This window comes from Ictidomys tridecemlineatus, chromosome 15 (genome assembly GCF_052094955.1).
Source record: "Ictidomys tridecemlineatus isolate mIctTri1 chromosome 15, mIctTri1.hap1, whole genome shotgun sequence".
Classification (NCBI taxonomy): domain Eukaryota; kingdom Metazoa; phylum Chordata; class Mammalia; order Rodentia; family Sciuridae; genus Ictidomys; species Ictidomys tridecemlineatus.
The window spans coordinates 48,119,081-48,142,343 of NC_135491.1; the positions used below are offsets into that span (position 1 = coordinate 48,119,081).

The window sequence follows — 23,263 nt, forward strand, 5'->3', positions numbered from 1 at the left end:
GTCACTGTTGGTCGAGTTTTCTGTTCTTCACAGCCTCAATCATACGATATTTGGTACATGATAAGTATTTAAATAACCACCCCAAACTCAGAACTTGCATGCTAAAATTATATCATCTTATTGAGCACTTCAGGGAATCTTCTCTGAAGTCCTGATTTTTATTTTTTGATCCTATCTTAATTCTTTCTATTCCACAAGTACTTTTTGAGTACATTCTGAGTGCCCTGTCTGACACTAGCTGCTGCATAAATATAAGTTCTGAGAGGAGGCAATGTCTGAGTCTTAAGGGAGAGTAAGAGACCTTATGCAGAAAGGGGAGGGACCCAAGGGAAAAGGCCCAAGGGTGGAGGCAGCAGAGAGAGCTCACACTCTGTTCTGGAACCAAGAACGAGGCCTGGACAGCAGGAGGTGCTGCTAGAAAGGCAGAGAACATAAGTGATTTTCTTGTCTTTCTCATCATTATTTTCCTCTGAGGAGTGATCAGAAGCCATTTAATACAACCAGATAATTCTTTAGGGAACTGGGATGGTTTCTTCTTTCAGAAAACTTTGTACTGAAGATACTATCAAAAGAAAAAGGTATAAATGAGGGGCGGGGGTTGTGGCTCAGCGGTAGAGTGCTTGCCTAGCGCATATGAAGCCCTGAGTTTGATCCTCAGCACCACATAAAAATAAAATAAAAGTTTTAAAAAAAAGAGGGGCTGGGGTGTGGCTCAGCAGTAAAATGCTTGCCTAGAACATGTGAGGCCCTGGGTTCGATTCTCAGTACCACATAAAAATAAATAAATAAAGGTATTATGTCCAACTACAACTAAAAAATAAATATTAAAAAAAAGAAAAGGGTATAAGTGACTGCATTCTGAGAGGCATTTTATAAGCATTTAACTGTGTCATTTTCAGTTTCTGTCTTATTTCTTCCACATTTCCATTAATCACCAGGCCAGATCCTGGTGAACGAATAGTGACATCATTGACCTTTCATACCATGAGAAGAAGGCCATATGTTAAGATGATAAGAAGATGGATTGGTGAAGGGTCAGTGTACTAAAGGCTTAGAGCAAGAAAGGATTCAGAGAGAAAAGCCTCCTGTTCACCTTTCACCTGTGAGACCCTTAGGAGCAAGCCCCTTATCTTTGTGAAATGGAAGATCACACAGCTTGCTTTTGACTCCTGGTAGAGGATGGGTTTCTTTCAGGTTGACAAACATCTCCTCCTACTGTGGAAGAGACTCCTAACTTTTTACAGAGTCCCAGAGCATTGCAGCTGGTAGAGACTTTGGAGCTCCTCTGTTAAATCCCTATGGAAGAGACCAGGGATCTGATAATGGCCAGAGAGCTTAAAGCATTTAGCAGTTTTATGCCTGAGCTGTGATTTAGACCCAGCAAATCAGAGATCCTCCTTTATATCTCCTTGTTTTGTTTTCTGGGGCCCTGGAAAGTTGAAACACAACAGTAAAAGTATTGTCTGGGTCAGAACACATTCTTTTCATCCCACTTTAGCTTGTATCAGTTTCCTTCACTGTGACAAAATACCTAAGATAATAAGCTTTAGAAAAGGAAAGTTTTGTTCTGGTTCAGAGTTTCAGAGTTGGCCCTGTTGCTTGGGACCTGTGATGAGGCAGCACATCGTGAAGGGAAACACGTGATAGAGCAAAAAACAGCTCACCTCATGACATCCAGAAAGCAAAGAGGAAGAGCAGAAGACCAGAGTCCCATAGTCCCCTTTAAAGGCACACCCCCCATTGACCTAACTTCCTCCCATAAGTCCTCTCAAAGGCTCCACAACCTCCCAGTAGTGCCACAGGCTGGAGACCATGCCTTATAACTCCTAGGCTTTGGAGGGACGATTATCTAAATCATAACTCCTGTGCCCTTTCTCCTAATCCACTTCAAAGAGGCAACAGGATGCAGTTAAAAGGAACTCACAGTTTGTATTTAAATAGACCTAGGTTCTGGTTCAGCTTCCATTTTTAAAAGCTGTGGAAACTTAAGCAAAGTGAGTCTGTATTTCCTCATCTGTAAAACAAGGATAAGAGTTATCTCTCTGAGATCGGGCATTCAGTAGGCATTCAATCAATGCACAGTTCCCCAAAATGAACCAATTTGTATCATGTTGGGAATTTCCAGGCAGCTTGGAGTGTTTTCTGACATACTTCCGGTAAACTCTATGGCACTTGTCTCCCCAGTACCATAAATGAAAGAATAAAAAAGGCCCAGACTAAAAACAGCACCAAAATTAATCATAAGCAAGTTCTTTATTAATAGACTCATCAGTTCAGGGCTAGTGCCTATCAGTTTCAGATGGTGTCCTGTCCCATCTACCTTTCCCTCTTTCAGGATGAAGTCTCACTGTCAGGCAAGGGCTTCAGACCACCCCTCTGAGTAGACTTCAGCCAGCTTGTATTATTCGTCGGCTATGGTTTTCCGAACCCAGTCCAGGATGGAAGGCACCTTCACGTAGACCCCGTACTCGGCCACAGTGCAGCTCTTATCAAAGCTCAGGATCCCAGCGGCATACCAGGTGTCATCCTCCAGGTCATGAATGACAAAGGCGCTGCCAGCATCACCATAACAGGTGTCTTCCTGGTACTTGGACATGCCAGCACAGAAGGTGTGCTCATTCAGGATGGGCTGCACCCCCACAGGGCTCTTTGGGGTCTTCTTTTCAGGCACTGTACTGTTTTCATAGTGCAGCTCACAGTTGGATTGGTTAGCCACGGGCAGCATGACATACTTGAGGCGCTCCGTAAACTTAAAGTTGACATTTCGCCCCCAGCCAGACACATAACCCACACGCCCCACTTCCGCATAATCCTTGGAAGGTAGGCAAATGGGCATCACTCTCTCATTCACAGGCACCTTCTGTTTGAGTTTGATGAGCCCAATATCTATCATGGAGTAGTTAGGGTGGAGAACCACCTTCTCAATCTCCACCATCTGCCTTCTCCCCACAAAGAGTTTTAAAGTAGGAGCAATGTCCTCTGCTGTTGCATTCTCTGTGTGATTCAGGAAGAGATTTTTGGCTGTGGTCAACAGCCATTGTTCATTGATCAGCGTGGCCCCTGTGGTGAGACCATGGCGCGAGATCATCTTAGCCTGCCAGGGAAAGCTGCCTTTGGCATCCAGAGATCCACCAATGATGCGCTGCACCTGATCCACCGGATTCTTAGGCTTTCCACACACTGTCAAGGAGAGCAAGAAACCCAAGAGCAGGCATGTGAAAGTCTCCCAGGCCAGGAAAGACAAGTAAAAGCACTGATGTTCTTACTGTCTACCCTTTTCAAAATTGGAAATGCTCAAATGCTTTGCTCTTACCATCTGCTCATCTCACTGCCAATGTTCACAGTTTAAAATAATGTTTTTTTCATTCTGTACATCACAAAATAGAGTTTTAGTCCCTGCTTTTCCAACAAAAAAGAAGTAGCACTGAGATTTTTAAGCCCCAGCTGATAAACTATTTGTATATTTAAATAATTTTGTCACCACAAAGGAATTTCCACAGTTCCCTGAAACTCTTAAAAAGGCTGGATGCTATCTAATTCCTTCTTCCTGACTATCGAGGGCTGTATTAGCACTGGCAGGAATGCAGATTTTATAGACACTGCAGTTGATCCAAGGCAGATTAGCAGTTCCACAGCCCTGATGGCAGAAAGTGGACAAGACCCTCTGTTCCCAGAAGAAAGGGAAAGAGCAAGGAATCAGGAGTCCCAGCTCATCTTCAGCCCCCTGTTTTGTACCTCCATGGGTTAAGCTTTTGCTCAACCTTCCCTGACTTGTTTTTTCTCATTTTACCTTTGAACTAGGCTCTCTAGGTAGGCTGTCTATATGCATAGGGTCTCCTAATCCAGGGGCAGTAAAGACAATGCCCTTCAAGCCCAAAAGAAACAAGATGCTCAGTAAGCTCCATTAGAAGTCACCTCCTCACTGTCCAGGTCTTGACCCTACTGGCTATGGTTCTCCCTGATCCCTTGCCTTGGCTCCTGTATGCTCAGAGGAAGCCACAGAAAAGGGATGTGGCTTTGCAACATTTCAGCCTAGCTGCCTACCCATGACCTAACCCTAGCACCCACCTGCTTCACATTCAGGAAGTTTCTCTCCAATGTCTTTGTTGATCCACTGCTTCTTGCTGTTTAAGGTATATACTCCTGAAACAAAAGGAAAGAAATGAGCCCAGAGAGAGAGCGATTCTGGACCTCAGGCAGGATGAGAAGGTATTTAAAGAGAAGACTGTAAAAGGAGGGAGGAGAGGAGCACTGAGCTTCACATCAAGCACTGGGCGCTCCAGGCATCCCCAGCAGGACAGACTGTGCTCATGACAAGATATAGGACAAGTAGAGATGGGGCTGGAGAGCTGACTCCACCTCTCAAAGGCCACCTGAACTTGAGCAAGATATTCATTTTCTCAGTGCTTCAGTTTCCTCATCAGAAAAATAAGAATAACAGTATCTCTTTAGAGCAGTGCTGTGAGAACTAAGTGCTCTAACTAGACAGGAAGCACTTAGAAAGTGCCAGGAATATAGTGCTGCCTACAATGGGAAGGGTTACCCATTGTCATTGTCATTTGTTCTTTTACTATATCTCCTTTCATAGAGGAGAGCTTACTCTGAGATAGGTAGACTCCATGGCTTGGACTCCACTTAACAAAAGAGAAACTGGGGCTGAGAAAAGTTTGCTCACAGAACCACCTACTGGTGACAAAAACTAACTCAGGATCTAAATCTCCTGGGTCCAAGAAGTGCAAATAAACTTTTTGGCCTTTATGGGGATGTCAGGGCTAGGGTGTATGCTGGGCAGAGACTCTTGTCCGGGTCTTACCATCTCCTTCAGTGCGCAGTCTGTAATAGGTGTTACACTCGTAGCGAACCATGTGATTCACATGGCCATTTGCAATCTCAGGGGGCTTCGGGCAGCTGTCATCTGCAAACCAAAGGAAACCAGTAAAGGAAGTTAATATTCAATTATTGCTCCCAGAGACCTATAAAAAGTCAGAGAAGAAGCTGCTGTGCATATCAACCTCCTTCCAACCTTTGGAAGACAATAAAGGGCATCTACCCTCATTGCTAGGACACAATAGGATGAGAAGGCACCACTGGGTCTTCTCCAAGAATGCAGATCCAGTGGGTCAGAGTGGGCCACAGCAGAGGTGGGGATGCACAACTGCTGCCCAAACCCAAAGACCTACCTGTAAGATCTGTGACATCGTTGCTGAAATCTGCAGCAAAAAGCTGTCCGCAGAGCAAGAGAGCAACCAGAGCTCCCAGGGTGCTGCAGAGAGATGAAGGAAGGAATGCAAAAATGATCCCCTGCTTTACAGAGCACGTACACACACACACACCTCCCTCAAGCACCCAGGAAAGAAAATAGATATATAGACGTGCCAGGACCAAGAAGTTGCTCCTCCACCCACATATATGCTTTAGTAGCTCTTCTGAACACACCCAGGTTCTAGCAAGTTCTATGCTGCTAGGAATAATACGTCCACTTCAGAGAGTAACCACCAAGATACGAAGGCACAGAGTTAAGGGAGCCTCAATTTATGGCCACCTTCAGGAAACACTAAATTGGCAATAATATATGAGCTCTCCAGCCAAGAGGAACCTCCACTGGGTACCCCTAAACTAGGCTACAAAGATGCTCCCAATACAATGTGGACTTAAAGAAAGGGAACATGGGGCTTATTATGCTAACCTCTCTACTTTTTAAAAATTTCTATAATAAAAGACTTTTTAAATATTACTGCTTTTTTCCTGAGGTGGGGTCAACCCAAGTTGGTCTCAAACTCCAGGGCTCAAGCAATCCCCCTGCCTCAGCCTCCTGAGTAACTAGGACTACAAGCCCTCACCACTGGACCCAGCCCAAATATGCAATTTAAAATCTACATATGATTGTTTTAATTGTTTTATAATCATTTGCTTTTAAGAAATGGTATATAATCAGCCCGAGTGCGCATCTGTAATCCCAGTGACTAGGAGACTGAGGCAGGAGGATCATAAGTTCAAGGCCAGCCTCAGCAATTTAGCAAGACCTAGTCTCAAAAAATAAAAAGGGCTGGGGATATAGCTCAGTGGTAAAGTGCTCCTGGGTTCTATTCCTAGTACCAACCACACACACACACACACACACACACACACACACACACACATTAAAAAAAAAAACTTAAAAAAGAAATGCCAGGAGGTTACCTGAAAGAGAACTGGCTTCCTGAAGACATGACCGTGGCCATGGACATTAGCACACAGGCCACACTTACCACATAACCACATAACCATCTTGCTGGCAGATGTCAATCATCCAGGTATTACTTGGTGATGTTTAGTTTCTTGTCATTTTAACATTTCAAAAAGTCTTATTTTGATCAAATCTAAATCCTTAATTGTATCACTCAAATGTGTTGCTATTGGTCTAATTTTAAAAAAAATTGCTAGTAAATAAAGTTAAAATGCCAAGAAGCTGCTGCATCCCTTGTGAAGAGGAAAACTGTAACTTCAAGAAAAACCATCTGGGCTGAGGATATAGCTCAGTGGTAGAGCAACCCTGGGTTCAAGCCTCAGTACTGCAAAAGAAAAAGAAGGAGAAGGAAGAAGAGAAGGAAAAGGAGGAGGAGCAGGGAGATCCTCCTTAGAGTAGATCCTATCTCCTGAGAAAGACAATACCGCCTTTTGTGGATACAAAAAAAAAAAAAAAAAAGGAAATGCCTTAATACAGGAAGCCCTTTAATCCACCACAGTTTAGCCCTTGGCCTTGTTTCTTTGTTACATTTGTGCATCTCCCCTATAGGCTTCTTCTATATTAATACATATAAAGAAGGATAAAATAAGGAAGGGGGCCGGGTGCTATAAACTCACCTCATCTTTGACTTGGCCTCTGGATGTGCAGTACTGTGGGGTACCTGCTGAGCCTTTTATGCCTCAAAATCTCACCCCACCTCTTTCTTAATTTGTAATTCCTGTGTTTACCCAAAGTTGTGTTTATATAACAGGACTTGTTAAGGTCACTGGCAGTTTCCAGTAACAAAACCACAAACAATATCCCTGTTAAGAGTTGAGCTCTTGCTTCATGCTTGGTTTTCCCGTGGTGTTGTTTTACAACCCTGAAGAAATCTGGCAACTTTATGTCCCCATGTACCTGCCAAATGTTTCCAGAAAACAGCGACAGAGCAGAATGCCTGGAAGAGAGGCCTGCTAATCTGCCTAATTTTTGGAGAAAAAGACCTTTGAGTTATTTCAAACCCCTGATGGACTCTCCTCCAACCTAGCTTAGCTGGAACAGTAAAGAAAGCATTTCCTTTTCACAATCAGTTTCCCCATCCTGTGTGAACATCTTCCTGTTGCTAAAATCTTTCCAACCTGAAATCTGTAAACTGTTTTGTCTTATTCTCTGATTGCTCTTCGCAGGAAATCACATAAGTAGTTCAGCTATGGTATTGATTGACACAGAACCACAAATCTGTCTCTATTCTGGAGGATTTTCATCACTTAAAAAGGCCTTCTTTGAGTTCTTTCAAACCCTGTGTAGATACTTCTAGCATAGATGGTGGCTGTAAAGAAAATATTTCCTTTTATAGTCATTCTACCTCCCACCTTTTTGATCCTTTCTGTGCATCAGAATTAATTTTTGTGCATTAAAAGACAACATCAAGAAAGTGAAAAGACAGGGCTGGGGTTGTGGCTCAGTAGTAGAGCGCTTGCCTCACACATGTGAAGCACTGGCTTCGATCCTAGCATCACATAAAAACAAATAAAGCCCTTAAGTCCATATACAACTAAAAAAAAAAATTTTAAGTGAAAAGGCAATCTACAGAATAGGAGAAAATACTGGCAAATCATCTATCTGCTGAAGGTTTCATATCCAGAATATTCAAAGAACTCCTACAACAACAACAAAAAGACAACCTCATTAAAATATGGGCAAATAATATGAGTAGACTTTCTCCAAAAAAGATACATAAATGGAAAGAAATCACATGAAAGTGTTCGACCTGATTAAAAAATGTCATTAGGGAAATGTCACAATGGGAAACCACTTCATATCTACCAGAATGGAACTCATTTAAGAAACAACAACAGTGTAGCAAGTGTTGGCAAGGATGTGGAGAAATTGAAACCCTCTATTTTTTTTAAATATTTTTTAGTTGTTGATGGACCTTTATTTTATTCATTTATTTATATACAGTGCTGAGAATTGAACCCAGTGCCTCACACATGCAAGTCAAGCGCTCTACCACTGAGCCACAACCCCAACCCAAACCCTCATATTTTGATAGTGGGAATATAAAATGGTGCGTTCTCTGTGGATAACAACTCAAAAATATAATAGAATTGCAGTAGTTCCACTTTCAGATGCATACCCAAAAAAACTGAAATCAGAGACTCCTATATCAGTATTCACTGAAGCACTTTCATAACAGCCAAAAGGTGGAAACAGCAGGAGAATGCAGAAACAATGCAATAAAATATTATTCGCCTATAAAAAGAAATGAAGTTGATAATACTACAACATGAATAAACCTTGAAAACAAGCTACATGAAACAAGTCAGACACAAAAGAACAGACATTATATGATCCACTTGTGTTAAAGTCTAAAATAGGCAAATTCATGGAGGCAGAAAATAGAAGCTGCCAGGATCTGGGGGAGGAGGAATGGGGTTTTTTAAAATTGCACAATAGGTACAGAGTTTCTGTTTGAGATGAGGAAAAAATTTTGGAAACAGTGGTGATGGTTGTGTAACATTGCTAATGTAATGAACGCTGCTGAATCGTACACTTAAGAATGGTTCAAATCAATATGTGTTTACAATTATAATAAAAAAGAATGGCTTTTTATTGTTGAAATTTCAAATTTTGTATTATGTACATTTTATCACAAGAAAAAAATTTCAAGAAATAAATAGTAAATAAACTTTTTATTTGAGGGAAAAAATAAAACTGCAATATATTGTGTAGATACATATAGCTACTAATAAGAAGAACTATATTTTTTTGTACTGAGGATAATTGTTCCCAGCATTTTTGGTTTTGGAACCAGGGATTTAATCCAGGGGCACTTTACCACTGAACTATATCCTTTTTATCTTGAGACAGGGTCTCACTAAATTGCTGAGCCTGGCTTTGAATTTTCAATCCTCCTGCCTCAGCCTCCTGAGTCACTGGGGTGACAGGTGTGTGTGCCCAACCTTCACTAATTAAACCTAATAGTTTGATTAATATTCTAAAAATCTTAGCCGCAGTTATGTCTTCTGGAAATAACAACTCTTTTACCTCTTCTAGTTTTTTTATAATAATTATGTTTTGTTTCTTTTCTCACCTCGTTGTACTAACTAGAATTTCCATAGCAATCAGGAGTTTCCATCCTGGTTTTCCCTCAGACTTTCAAGAAAGCAGTCAAAATCTCACTCTTAAAGATTATGTTAACTGGGGCTGGGGATGTGGCTCAAGCGGTAGCGCGCTCGCCTGGCATGCGTGCGGCCCAGGGTCGATCCTCAGCACCACATACAAACAAAGATGTTGTGTCTGCTGAGAACTAAATAAATAAATAAATAAATAAATAAAATCTTTTAAAAAAAAAAGATTATGTTAACTGAAGTTTTGTTTTGTTATTTTCTTTGTGTTATCATTTGTGTGTTTTGCTTTGTTTTGTTTTTATAGATATCCTTTATTAGATTAAGTGAGTTCCTTACAATTCCTGGCTCACTGATTTTTTTTTTTAACCAGAAAGAGATGTTGGGCTCGGGTTGTGACTCAGTGGTTGAGCGCTTGCCTCACATGCTTGAGGCACTGGGTTGGATCCTCAGCAATAAATAAATAGATAAATAAATAAATAAATAAAAGATATTTTTAAAAAGAGAGATGTTGAATACTTTGTCTTTATTCATTAAGATCATCTATTTATTCTGTTAATGGTGGCGAATAACATTCACTGATTTTTTTAATGTTACACTGTGCATTTTGGGAATAAACCTCAGTTTCTCATGATGTAGTATGATTTTTATGTTTTCTGGGTTTGATTTGCTGGGTTTTCTTTTGCCATCTGAGTTTCTAAGAAATATTGACGGATGACTTTCCTTTCTTGTAATGTCTACACCAGGATTTCACGTTAAGGTTATATTGATCTCTTAATGCAAGTGAGCAGCATTCCCTAATTCCATGAAGGACTTTGTGTAAGATTGATATTATTAATTTCCTAATTGTTTGAAAGAAGTTCCCACTGAAGTCATGTAGTTAATCTTGTGAGAAGATTTTAGCTTTCAGATTCAATTTCTTAGTTAAAAGATTCTTTAGATACTCTCTTTTTTCTAGTGACAAGTGTTTGTCTAGAAATTTGCCATTTCAATTAAGAAGTCAAAGTTAGTGGCATAAAACTTCCCAACATTATTTATTTAATATCAGTAAGATTAGTAGTGATAGCCTGTCTTTTATTTATAACAATCAAATAATGATTATAATAATTTGTTTTCCTTCATTTTTTACTTGAACACTTTGCCAAGGGTTTATCAATTTTATTAATCTTTTTAAAAATTCAAACTTTTCCCTTACTTAGTTTTTTATATTGTTAGTCTCTTTTCTGCTTCATGATTCCCATTCTTATCCTTAGTGTTCTCTTTCTTGTTTCTCTTTCCCAGTTCCCTGGTTGTTGTTGTTTGTTTTCTTCCACTTACTTTAGATTTAATTTGTTCTTTTCTGGATTTTTAAAGTAGAAACTCATATCAATAAAAGTTAACTTTTAATTTCTAATACATGCATTTAAAACTATATATTTGCCAGACACAGTGGCACACACTTGTGTTGGGAAGGCTTGTTGGCGGTTGGGAAGGCTTCAACTCATCCTAAGAAAGTATCTGCTAGAACTAGTAGGTATTTAAGTTTGCGGACTCGTGGCATGTTGGTAAAATCTAACCGCCAGTTGGCTGCTGGAGTGTGGCCCCGTGCTCGATATGTGAGGTAGGTTCCAGGTTTCAATGGGGTTTGAGGATTTGTTCTTTTACAGATGGAGCAGTTAGAAGTAGACATCGTCGGGGTTGAGTGTGAGAAATGAGCTTGTGAAAGCTTTTAGGCTTTGGGAGTTAGTGTGAAAGATGGAATGGAGGTATGAGAGCAGGGATCTGGTTGACATTGAGGACTTGGGTTGCGGGATAACTGGTGCTAGGGTACAATATGGGGCAAGGCCTGCTAGTCGGGCTTCCTGATCAGCCTTTGAATTGCCTCTTGTGACAGGTGAAGGGTCATGTTGGTGTGAGCGACAGTGTGTGATTCTGATTTTAGTGGGAAGGAGTGAGGCTCTAAGGAGATCAGTGATGAGCTTAGCATTGGTGACTGTGGAGCCCCTAGTTGTAAGGAGTCTTCTCTCTTTCCATATGGCAGAGTGGGAGGGGATTATGTGATAAACATATTTAGAGTCTGTGTATAAATTTAGGGAATGTTCAGCTGCTACTTAGTATGCCCTAGTGATGGCTATTAATTCAGCTTGCTGGTTGGTGGGGTGTGGAGGCAGGGATTGCCTCCATTGTAGAAAATTTTGTGCCGAGTGGGTCAGTCAGGGAGATAACAGCGTAGCCTGCATAATGATGACCATCTAGTGTGAAGGCGCTGCCGTCAGTAAACCAGGTGTAAGGCAAAAAGGTCTTCCATGGATATGAGTGGGGCAGGGCATAAGGTTTTCTAGTATTTCGAGGCAGTGGTGGGAGGCAGGTGCTTCAGTCTTGGGAAAAAGAGTGGCTGGGCTTAAGGCTGAGCAGGCCTTAAGGAAATGGAGGGATCACGGAGGAATGAGACCAAAAGGGAAAGGAAGTGGTAAGGGGGAAAGGTCTGTAAGCCTTTGCAAGTGAGAAGATCCTCCCGAGTGTGAGGGGAAATGATAATAGTTCGTGCTCTGAAAGTCAGTTTTTTTGTCTCCTGTAGTAAAATGTGTGCTGCAGCTAGACCACGCAAGCATGGAGCCCACCTCCTAACAGTTAAATCCAGTTGTTTGGAAAGGTAAGCAACAGGAGCAAACGTGGGCCCTTTATTCTGACCCAACACTCCAAGGGCTAAGCCTATTTTTTTCATGAACATAAAGAAGAAAGGTTTGTTGGATGTCTGGGAGATGTAGGGCTGGTGCTTGGAGGAGGGCTTGTTGTATGGAAAGAAAATGAGATTTAGGTGACAAGGGGAGGGGCTCCCATTTGTCCCCCTTGGCCATTTCGTATAGTGGTTTGGCCAGGAGTGAGAAGTTGGGAATCCAAGCCTTAAAATATCCTGCCAGACCCAGGAAGGAGTGTGAGAACGGGTGGCCTGAGATAAGCAGGGTGGGGTGGGGTGGTTCTGGGGTATATTGTTTGTCCACCTACCCCAACAACAGGGGACTGAGAGGAAAGTAAGGATCCCCAAACTCCTGTAAGACCGAGAATGTTGCTCCAGTGTCTATTTTAAAAAGGATTTTGCAATCATCAACTGTCATTTGGACTCTGGGTTCCAGCATGATGGGACTTGTTGGGACAGGAGTCTTGAGGCCCCATCAGCCCATCAATCGTCGATGGCCAGTCCCACGAGATTATGGGGGCTAGGGCCTTCAGGTATTGGGACAGTCTGGAGCCTAGTGGCCCATTTTGGGCAGGGTCTGGTAGGTAGCCTTGGATTGGGCAGGCCCTGCTCCAAGGTCCTTCTTGTCCATACTTAAAGCAGGCCCCAGGGGATTCTGACCTTGGGGGATAGTCTCGCAACATAGGAGATGAGTTTTGGGAAGGCCCACAGAAGGCCTGAGCCAGCATTTGGCTCTTTAGGCGTTTAGTCTTTTTATCTTGATTATGATACACCTTAAAAGCAGTAGCAAGAATTTCAGTCTGGGGAGTGAGGGGGCCACATTCTAATTTTTTAAGTTTTATCCGAATATCAGGAAAACTTTGGGCAAAGAAATAAGTCATCAATAACCATCGGCAGTCAGGGGTTTCCGGATCCAAATTAGTGTACTACAAGAGAGCCTTAGTTAGGGAGTCCAGAAAGGCTGATGGGTTCTCATGTTTATCTTGGATAATTTCCTGAAGTTTCTCAAACTTGACTGCTTTCTGGACTGCCCCTTTTAGGCCTGCTAGAATACAAGTGGTGAAATGATCTTGGTTTGTGATGCCATTACTGGTGTCGTAGTCCCAGAGGGGATCTTGGTCTGGGACTGCTTGGGGCCCAGTGGGATGTGCCGGATTGGTCTGATGGATCTCGTCTGCAGGAGTGCAAGCCTGTTCTCTGCTCCTCAGGAAGTAAAGTATTGGAGAGGATCATATAGACATCATGGAAGGTGAGGCTGTAGGCCTGTGTGAAGTATTAGAATTCTTTGGTATATAGGACCGGGTTGGTAGTAGATGAGCCTAGTCGTTTTTCAATTTGGAAAAGGTCAGCCATAGAGAAGGGGACATGCACTCAGACAATACCTTCAGTACCTGCTGTCTCACGCAAGAGGGCAACGATCTGAGGAAGGATGGTGGTTTGGGGTTTTGATCTAGAAATTGGAGGGGAGAAAGCAGGTTGTTGAGGCTGGAGTGACGGTGGAGGGGCTGGGGCAGAAGGTTGAAAGTGAGGACCTATTCGAGCCGGGCAATAGGGTGGGGGTTCATCAGCAAGATCAAAAGCAGTGGATGAGTCCAGAGGAGAAAGTTGAGGATAGGAGGTTGAGGGGGTTGGTTTGTAAGCTAGAAGAATTTGTAGAGGTTTGCAAGAGGTGCAGAGCAGGATTGGATCGGAGAAGGAGAAAGCTTGGACATAAGAGATCTCTACCCATTTTTTCAAATGCTCACAGTAATTGTAAAGATCCCTTAGAATAGAGGGATCTAAAGACCCAAATAGGGGCCATTTGCTTTGGTTTTCTAGGGGATAAGTGGGCCAAGCCTGGGTGCTATATTTAATATAGATCAGTTTTGGGGGTTTACTAGCTGGTGTCAAGGAGAGGGTTTTGAGGTTGTCTAAAAGGCATTGTAAGGGAGAGTCGACCACAGAGAAGACGCATTACCCATGTCGCAAACATAGTATAAGGGGGGGGGGATTGGCGGGGGGGGGGGGGGGAGGACCTGCAAACGTAGTATAAGGGGAGAGGGAAGGAACTGATTTATTTGCAAAAGGGGTGTCCCCACTAGAACCAAAAATCAGGTAGTGCCTAGTGGCAGGTTCAAGCTGCAGAGATTGGTCGTCACCAAATCCTGACAGTCGAAGCTCCCGTCCCAGACGGGGCCAGAGCCGTGGGAGACTTGGCCAAGGCTTTTCAGGACCCCCCTTGGAGGGGCTGAAGACTCTCAGGGCCAGAGAGAGGAGAGTGGGAGGGGAGGGTAAGTGTATCTCTAGCGGCCGAGTCTTAAAGGTGAGAGGACTTTATGAGAGCCACGGGGACCACGAAGGTCTGGGTGGGGTGTGTCTTCAGTTCTGTTATGTGCTCCCAGAGTTACACATCCTTTGAGGATGACCTATAAAGTTATGGCAGGGAAGGGGAAGGGAAATAATTTTGGACCTGAGGGTCGAATCTGTGGGAGGACAGAGTCCCTGAGGACCACCGTGGCCTTGAAGGCTGCGGTGAGGTGCTTTTCTCCCCGCAGGTGGGCAAAGAGTTTTGCCGAACCATCTACGTTCAAATCCTCCCATTGGGTTTAGGACTCCAGGAAGTGGAAACTCACCAATCGAAGGCTGATGGTACTTGCAGTTCTGGCGGTCGAGAAAATGGGTTCAGGCTGTCCAGTGAGGGGCACTTCCCAAGGAAGAGGGACCCAAAAGTGGGTTTTAATCCTCTTCCTGGGTTTTGGCACCAGATGAAAGGAAAGTGACCACAACACTCAGAGGGACCAAGTGATCTTTATTACAGCAGTGAGAGGAGAAAGAGAGAGAGAGAGAGAGAGAAAGAGAAAGATCGGCAGGAGAAGGGTTTTATAGTCCTTCTGCTGTGCTGCCTAAATCTAATCGGGTCTCTGGGTTTGCAAGCTGCCTTGTTGGCATAAGGGGGGTTAAGTGTTCAGCCCTGAGTGGAGGAATTGAGTGCTCAGCCTTGAGCAGGGGCATTGAGTGTTCAGCCATGAGCAGGGGGCATTGAGTGTTCATCCTTGTGGGGGGTGGTGGTGAGCACTTGAGGCAAACAGGTGATAAAGAACCAGACAGAAGGGCTGGGGATGTGGCTCAAGCAGTATTGCGCTCACCTGGCATGCATGCGGCCCGGGTTCGATCCTCAGCACCACATACAAACAAAGATGTTGTGTCCACCGAAAACTAAAAAATAAATATTAAAAAAAAAAAGAACCAGACAGAGGGGGTTGAGTGCGTGGGTTATCCTGCAGCTAACATTCGTTCAGCCTGCCCTAACATGGACTTTGGCCTAACATGGACTTTTGCCCTTTCCCATTTCCTGGAAGAGAAAAGCAAATAGTGAAGCTCTAGGTAACAAAGGGTCCCAGAGGAAGTAAGATAAGCAGTGAACACCGAGTTCTGAGCTTTTCCCAGTGACAATGAGTTTCAAAGTTCTTACAACTGCCTTCCCGAGTTTAACCTGCACATCTAGGTCCCTGACTGTTTGAACAGCACGTCTGCAATCTCTAATGATTAATTCACCCTCACTGTAAACTGTAAAACTCAACTCCTTCTGTAACCCGGGGGCCATTTCCGCAACCAGAAAATGGGTCCTCCTGTGCCTGACTGATTCACTGTGCTGCAGGATAAAGGAGAGCTTACTGATCCACTTGAGGGCTGCTTCCGTCCTGGTTATTGTGCTTCAGAGGGAGTGAGGCTCTTCCCCAAGCATGAGTCTCTGCCCAGGCCCCGGAAGCACTGCAGCAGGGAGTCTGTGAGCAGCTGACCAAGAAACAGCTGAGGAACACCCACAGAAACAGACCAGAAAACTGCTTCACAGAGCATTCGGACAACAGAGTTCCCCTGTGCCACCAGAAGTTGGAAGGAGTTGAATCATCCATCCTGGTCTCCTGACAGATCTCTCTAGAAGGAATGGTATTGAAATAGAGCTCTGATTTTGAGCAGTCAGTGCAAGAAATATGGGACTTATATAAACTTGTTAAACCCTAAAGTGAATTCCCTCTTTACTCCAAAGCACCAGACTCCTTCCTCTGTTGTTGGGTGTGATCCACTGGATTCTGAACAGTTGTGTTTGCATGTGTCTCTTCTGAGAGACCGAGAGATGCTAGAAAACTCAGTTTTCTTCATCCCCAACACATAGCTCAGCCCCAGGCAAGAAGCAGGATCTCAATAAATGACTGTTTGGAGGAATAAAAGAACTGATGAAAATAGGTCAACAATATGTGTATATGTGTATGTGTGTGTGTGTGTGTGTGTGTGTGTGTTTATTTTTAATGGTCATATCAGAAACTCAAATATAATTGAAATCCTAATCCAACCAGAATGATTTATTTCAGGTTCCCAAGCCTAGAATCCACACTCCTTGCTCTGTTGAGGTAGGAGGATGTCACTAGATTAAGAACTGAAATTTCAACATCCAAGAGAATAACCAAAGTCTTCTCAAGAAACCAAGGATGAAATGCCAGCACCAAGGTCACACTACTCAGGAGAATGTCTTCCATGTGCTGGGGCAGAAAAGAAATGTTCCCACCCCTGGACACAGCTCTGTTCTCAAACCACTAAGTCAAGTGATTACCCAAGCAGCAGGTGGTCAGCCAGACTGCCCTCAAGTACTGTGACTCCTGTGTCCAGTGGAACACTTTCCAAATGGAGCTGTTCACACCCAGGAATCTTGCTCTTGGCTGGCAATTCAAGATGCCAATGTTTATTGAATTTCCTCACTCGAAGCCCTGCCCTTCATAAATATGCCCTTGTGCTGCTTCCCAGGTACTTTACAACCTCACTGTGTGCCAATTTCAGCTTGTTCCCACTCTGCTCTTGTACAGACACCTCTCAGCCCTGTCCCTTGGTGTCCTTTACTTGTGGCTTGCCACACCATCTTCATTTCCCACATGTATAACCACAAGGTTCTTACAGAAAATTTCCACAACTGCCAAGACTGGAGGCTGGGTAGGGTGACAGCTTCAGAACATTCTCATGGGGTCTGACACTAGAGATCTGCACCTGGAGGAAAAAGAAGTCCTGAAACCTGTCTTAGCCAAGCAGAAACAAATGACATCTTTTCCAGGCCAATACAAGATTGTCGTAGGCCTCAACCTACCTCTTCACCAACTGGGATTAAATTTGGTTGAATATAAAATCCAAATTTCACAATGACTTAAGCACACAAGTTAGAGCTAGTGGAGTAGGCAGACAGAACTGATATTGGCCATTCACGAAGCTCTGCTTTTGCCACTTATCCTTTCTAAGTGGTAGGTGACCCTAATCCTGAAGTATAAAGTGACTGCCAGAGTTCCAGCCATCATACCCAGGTTTCAGGCAGTTGACTACTTTCCCAAAATTTCACACAGTATTTTCATATACATCTCATTGAATAGAACTGAGTCACATGACCACACCCAGATATAACAATGATAGGGAAATGTAGTACTTATTCTGGGAATCTACGTCTTCAAGACAACTGACTGATCTCTTCAGAAGTTATTGTTCTAGATTAAAAGAAACTAGAGACATGGATGAATCTTGATTGACTATGGAAGATAATTTGGGGAAACAGGAGAAATTTAAAGATATTAGATGATATTAAAGAATCACAGCTAATTTTAGGTTGATTATGTAATTATGGTTGTATAGGAACATATATTTAATACAGGCTATGAACTACTTAGGAGTGACTCAAAATACAGTATATAAATAGTTTAAAAGATTGACAGAACAAACATGGAAAAGATAGTAAGAATTAGGAGTCTAGGTAGGACAATGGATATACTATCCTTTCTAATTTTCTGTATGTCTAAGATTTTTTATAGTCAAAGGAGGAGACTGGGGTTGTAGATCAATGGTAGCACTCTACCATTGCCTAGCATGTGGGAGGCACTGGGTTCGAGTCTCAGCACCACATATAAATAAATTAAATAAAGGTTCATCAACAACTAAAGAAAAAAAATAAAGGTGTCATGGGGAGCCACCTCAGAAAACAAATTCAAACAAAAGAGAGTTTTATTTACCTGGCCAGGGACTGTCACCCATGCATAGAGACTGATGCTCTGTGGAGAACAGCAGCTTCCTGGCCTGTGTCTTGGGAATATAAGGATGAAAACCACAATTCAGTGGCTTGTTTATCATCATGTAAGTAAGCCAATCACAGAAGTTAAAACAGTAATCAGGGCTGAGGCTGGGGTTCAGTGATAGAGCGTGTACCTAGCACATGCGAGGCGCTGGGTTCAATCTTCAGCACCTCGTAAAAAATAAATTAATTAAATAAAGATGTTGTGTCCAACTATAACTAAAAACAGTAATCAGTGGGACCAAAGGAGGACTGGAATTTTCCAGTTAGTAAGCAAGCAAGTTACAGAAGCTAAAAAAAAAGCAGTTAGCTTAACCGCATCTCTGTCCAAAAAAAGTGTTAGACAACCTATCCTGAGTTTCAGCTGAGCGAGGGTGATAATCCATTTTAAAGTTATATAGACCCATAAATGTACTCAAACCCCAGAGGTAGCTCACCACCACCACCATATCCTGAGTCGGGTACATTCTTTGGGGTACAAAGTAGAAAAACAATTTTTTTATAAGACAGCTTTCATTTCTGTTTCTCAGAAATGGGCCATGCAGTTCCCTCTTCACAGGAGCAGTAACAGGAAAACTAAGACGGAGTCAGAACAGCTAAGACGGAGTCCCGACAGCCACACTTTTTGTTCGCATAGCCACAGTGACTCCATTCCCGCTATCACAGGACCGGTAACTTATTTGATGCTTGTAGTTATCTCATTTACTCATCAATTTATTAGTGGTATCTATAAGCCTTACAATTGTTCACAACTATATTGACTTAACCTTGTCTACATCTATACTAACCTATCAGCCTATATTTATCTATAACTGTACTGGCATACTGACTTATCACCTTTCACTGTTCCATCTTTTTCCTGTGGCTTAAATCCTATGTCTTACAGTTTCATGATTTTATTACTATTACTTAGGCTTACTCCTGATGAACTTATCTATAAACTATGTCTGTTGCTTATCTATGTTATCTATGTCTATGACTTATTGATTATATTGATCAGTTCACACATCAGAGGGAGAGTCATTCTCTATTTGGTTTAGCTATCCCAGTCTTTCTCAGATGAGGCTGACTGCCTTCTGATAAAAAGCATGACATTCCTGGAGCACTCCAGAGCCAGCCAGTACAAAGGTCCCACAAGTGATGGGTGGAATCCTCACATCCCTCGCTGGGTTGCATCGCAGAGTCTGTTTAGGAGAGAAGACTGCATCCTGGTCCTCGGCCTCTCCTCCTTCATCACCTGGGATGCAGCAATGATCCATTCCATCATGTGTTGGAGGCAGCACAACAGCAGTGGGTAGAAAGAGAGCCAAGACAACTTACACATGGAGGCCTACAGTGGAACAGGACCCCCAAGCAGAGTAGGACAGATGCTGGCATCGAGATGAGAAGAAACGGTCCTCCCTCCACCATGCCTACCTGTATCACCTAAGAGCAGGCACTTAACCCCATTTTCTTCATCTCTAAAAATGGGAATCATAATCATATGTCACAGAGAGCTGTCAGGAGATCAAATAAGATATTATGTGGGGGGCTGGGACTGGGGCTCAGCAGTAGAGCACTCACTCATGTCACATGTGTGAGGCCCTGGGTTCGATCCTCAGCGCCACATAAATAAAATGAAAAGAAAAAAAAGAAAAAGATATTGTGTTCACCTACAAAAATGTTTTTTAAAAAGATATTATGTGGGATTTTCTGTAAATGTGCAAGATTATTAGGAAGATGACCTTGCTCATCCCAATATTACTGCTTTGTCCTCACAGACTCCCAAGCACCTATCCACATACATTAGACCAAATGAACTTTTTCAAAATCCCCTGCTGTAGTGGCTGACACAGTGGCACATGCCTGTGGTGGGAGGATTGCAAGTTTAAGGTCAGCCTCAGCAACTTTGTGAGACTCCTAAGCAAATTAGCAAGGCCCTGTCTCAAAATTTAAAAAAAAAAATTTTTAATCTCCACAAATTCTTTGACATTCCTCCTGTCAAAAGTGAAAACTAATAACCGGGCGCAGTGGTGCACACCTGTAATCCCAGCAGCAGTACTGGAAGCAGCTAAGTGCTCAGAACCTGAGCAACACATCTTCTGGGGTTACACTCTCCAGCAGTGCTGAAGAGCAAAAAATTATAACCAGTCAGTGCAGTACTCTGTAATGTGGAGAATGGAACCAGCCAACGTGTTTATACCTAAGCACACATTGATATTTACACTATGAAAACCAAGGCTGGCTCTGCTAGAAAGACCAAGGTAGACTTAAGGCATAGATATCAAATTGCTCATTATAATGATATGTGAAAAGAGCAAATTACAGGATACAATTAAACTTACTCCATTTATAATGTGGATGCCCATCAGACACTCCACAAAAATACAAGAGCATATGATACAAAGAATATTAGGAATTCCATGCACCACTGCACTCACTGTCCTAGGCCCCAACAGAGGCTGATAAGATGCAATGACACCTGATCAGATGGCATTTTTTCTATAAGGTTCCCAATGAAACTGCAGAACCAGAATCCAATAAGAAAACACCAGATAAACCCAAATGAGAGGCACTTAGAAAGTAATTGGCCTATCATCTTCCAAAGTGTCCAGGACAGAGAGAAACTCCTCCAGACACAAGGAGACTGGAGTCAGGACCACCTGTGATTTTGAACTGGGTACTTTTACAATAAAGAACATTATGGGGACAGCTGTCTACACTTGTTTTAACAAATCACTACAAACTCAATGGTTTGAAACAATACCACTGATTAACTCAAACTCAGAAGGACAGCTGAGGCTGCTCAACTGAACTCCATGCTGAGGATCAGAGGCTGACATCATGGACATCATCGGGCCAGCTGGATCAGTTTACTACCCAGAGTCTGTGGAAAGAATCAGTGTTCAAGGTCATTCAGGACAAAATTGTTCTTTGTGGTCGTAGGACTATAGTATGGTTCTCCAAAGATACAGAATCAATAAGAGATAGATGGTAGAGCCCAACTGACTTGAGTTTCCAACTTCTGCCCTACTGAGCTGAGCTAATCACTGGGTATTGTTTCAAATCATTGTTTATAGCGATTTGTTACACAGCAATAGAAAAAATAGAGGCCAGCTTCCTGTCTAACCAATTGTCCTAAAAATATTCTTTATTGTAAAGGTAAAATTCAGAATCATAGGTTGCATTCAATTGTCCTCTTAGTCTCCTTGTGTCTGGGAAAGTGTCTCTGTACTTGACTTTGTGTCCTGGATACTTTTGAATATGATGGTGTAAAAGCACTACACATTCCATAGAAACCATACCTGAAATTCTTAATTTTGACCTTTGCCCAGTTCAGCAATTTGCAATATGAGACTCTGTGTCATGCCCAGCTGCCAGTCAGCCACATAATCGTGAAGATAAACAACCAATACTCCAAAGTGGTATATGTTGCCAGTGATTTTTGGATATTGTCTTAGGCTTTGTATCATGTTGTATGTATAAAATGTATGTGTACATATTTAAAACTTAATAATAGACTATGACAGATGACTTTGCCCACCTATAGGCTAATATAAACATTCTAAGCATATTTCAGGTAAGTTAGGTATATTAAATGCATTTTTTACTTGTATTTTCAACTACAATGGGTTTGTTGGGATGTGGCCCCATCACAGTGAGGGGCATCTTATGTATCAGGGAACTTCTTTGATTAGAGGCTGAGAAGTCTCATCTGCTGTCTGCACGTTGGAGAGCTGGGAAAGCAGGTGGTATAGTTCAGTCAAGACTCGAAGGCCAGAGAACCAGTGGAGGGATGATATAAATCCCAGTCATGGGGCAGGTGACAATAAGTTGAGATGCTCCCCATCAAGTTATGACAGGCGAGGTGCAAATAGATGCCAAATTCCTCCTTCCTCAGGCTCTATATTCAGGCCCTCAAGACTGGATGAGGCCCACCCACATAGGTGAGGGTGACCTACTACACTGAGCCCACCAGTATAAACGCCAGCCTTATCTGGAAACCCGCTCACAGCTATGCCTGAAAGCCATGTCTTAAAATGCCTCAAGATTAGATGAACTCAGCGAATCATTGCTGTAACGCAGCTCTGATGGTCATACTGTGGTTACCCAGAATGCACTCATTTGCAGGAAGTCCACACTAAAATGTTCAAGGTAATGGAACATCAGATTATCAATTTATTACTCTCATGATTCAGTATATAAAAAGTTGCATGAACTTTTCTATGTTTGCAGAGACAAAAAGGCAGAAAACTATGGATACATGTGTATGTCCAGATAAAAGAAGAATGTCTAGAAAAATCTAGACAATAGCAAAAAGTTAGCTGTGGTTAGCTCTGGAAAGTGTAATTGTTTTGTGGGGAATAGGACTTTTGTTTGGGGGCTCCTATAGTTCTGTGTTATTTAAATTTGTTTATATTTTCAAAAATAAAAACCATGAAAAGATGTTTGAACAGGTCAGTGGGAGATTGGCTACTAGCTTCTTGGCAGAGTGGCACGGGGAGGCACTGTCTAAGCCCAGAGTTAGGCAACATGACCTGTTATCTCCATTGAAGTTCCGTGTCTCTCCATAAAGTGCCATGAACTCAAATTTAAAATAAAAGCTGTGGGGGCTGGGGATGTGGCTCAAGCGGTAGCGCGCTCGCCTAGCGTGCTTGCGGCCCGGGTTCGATCCTCAGCACCACATACAAAAACGAAGATGTTGTGTCCGCCGAGAACTAAGAAAAAATAAATAAATGTTAAAATTCTCTCTCTCTCTCTCTCTCTGTCCCCCCCTCTCTCTCACTCTCTCTTTAAAAAAATAAAAATAAAATAAAATAAAATAAAATAAAAGCTGTGGAAGTGGTGATATACAACAGTGGTAAAGCACATGTCTAGCATGCATGGGGCCTGGCACTGGAAAAACAAACAAAAGAGCTTAAACTACAAGCCTTGCTCAGGTAACAGGACCAGGAGAGTCTCTGTGAGCTGTGAAGGAAAGCCAGAGTCAATAGTGGTTCCCAACTTCATTCCACCATTCACTCTTTTTTTTTTTTTTTTAATATTTAGTTGTCAGTGGACCTTTATTTTTTTTAATTTATTTGTATGTGGTGCTGAGAACCCAGTGCTTCACACAACAGGCAAGCGCTCTACCGCTGAACCACAACCCCAGCCCCAATCATTCACTCTTTGGCACTGAAAACATGGACATT

General features: G+C 42.6%; 1 protein-coding gene and 1 long non-coding RNA gene across 2 annotated transcripts; one reads left to right on the forward strand and one right to left on the reverse strand.

Annotated features, from left to right (window-relative positions):
- Positions 1–2,234: 2,234 nt before the first annotated feature.
- On the reverse strand, positions 2,235–6,966 carry LOC101976500 (haptoglobin). The gene is made up of 5 exons (XM_005318386.5): positions 6,844–6,966; positions 5,181–5,263; positions 4,814–4,915; positions 4,069–4,143; positions 2,235–3,180 (listed from the first exon to the last, which is right to left on the reverse strand). The coding sequence occupies exons 1-5, from the start codon at positions 6,846–6,848 to the stop codon at positions 2,402–2,404; spliced, it is 1,044 nt and encodes a 347-aa protein (XP_005318443.1). The 5' UTR covers positions 6,849–6,966; the 3' UTR covers positions 2,235–2,401.
- A 5,495-nt stretch (positions 6,967–12,461) lies between these two features.
- Positions 12,462–22,828, forward strand: LOC144370899 (uncharacterized). Its single transcript, XR_013430977.1, has 2 exons — positions 12,462–13,262; positions 18,623–22,828. It is a non-coding gene; the product is annotated as an uncharacterized LOC144370899 (long non-coding RNA).
- Positions 22,829–23,263: the final 435 nt, after the last annotated feature.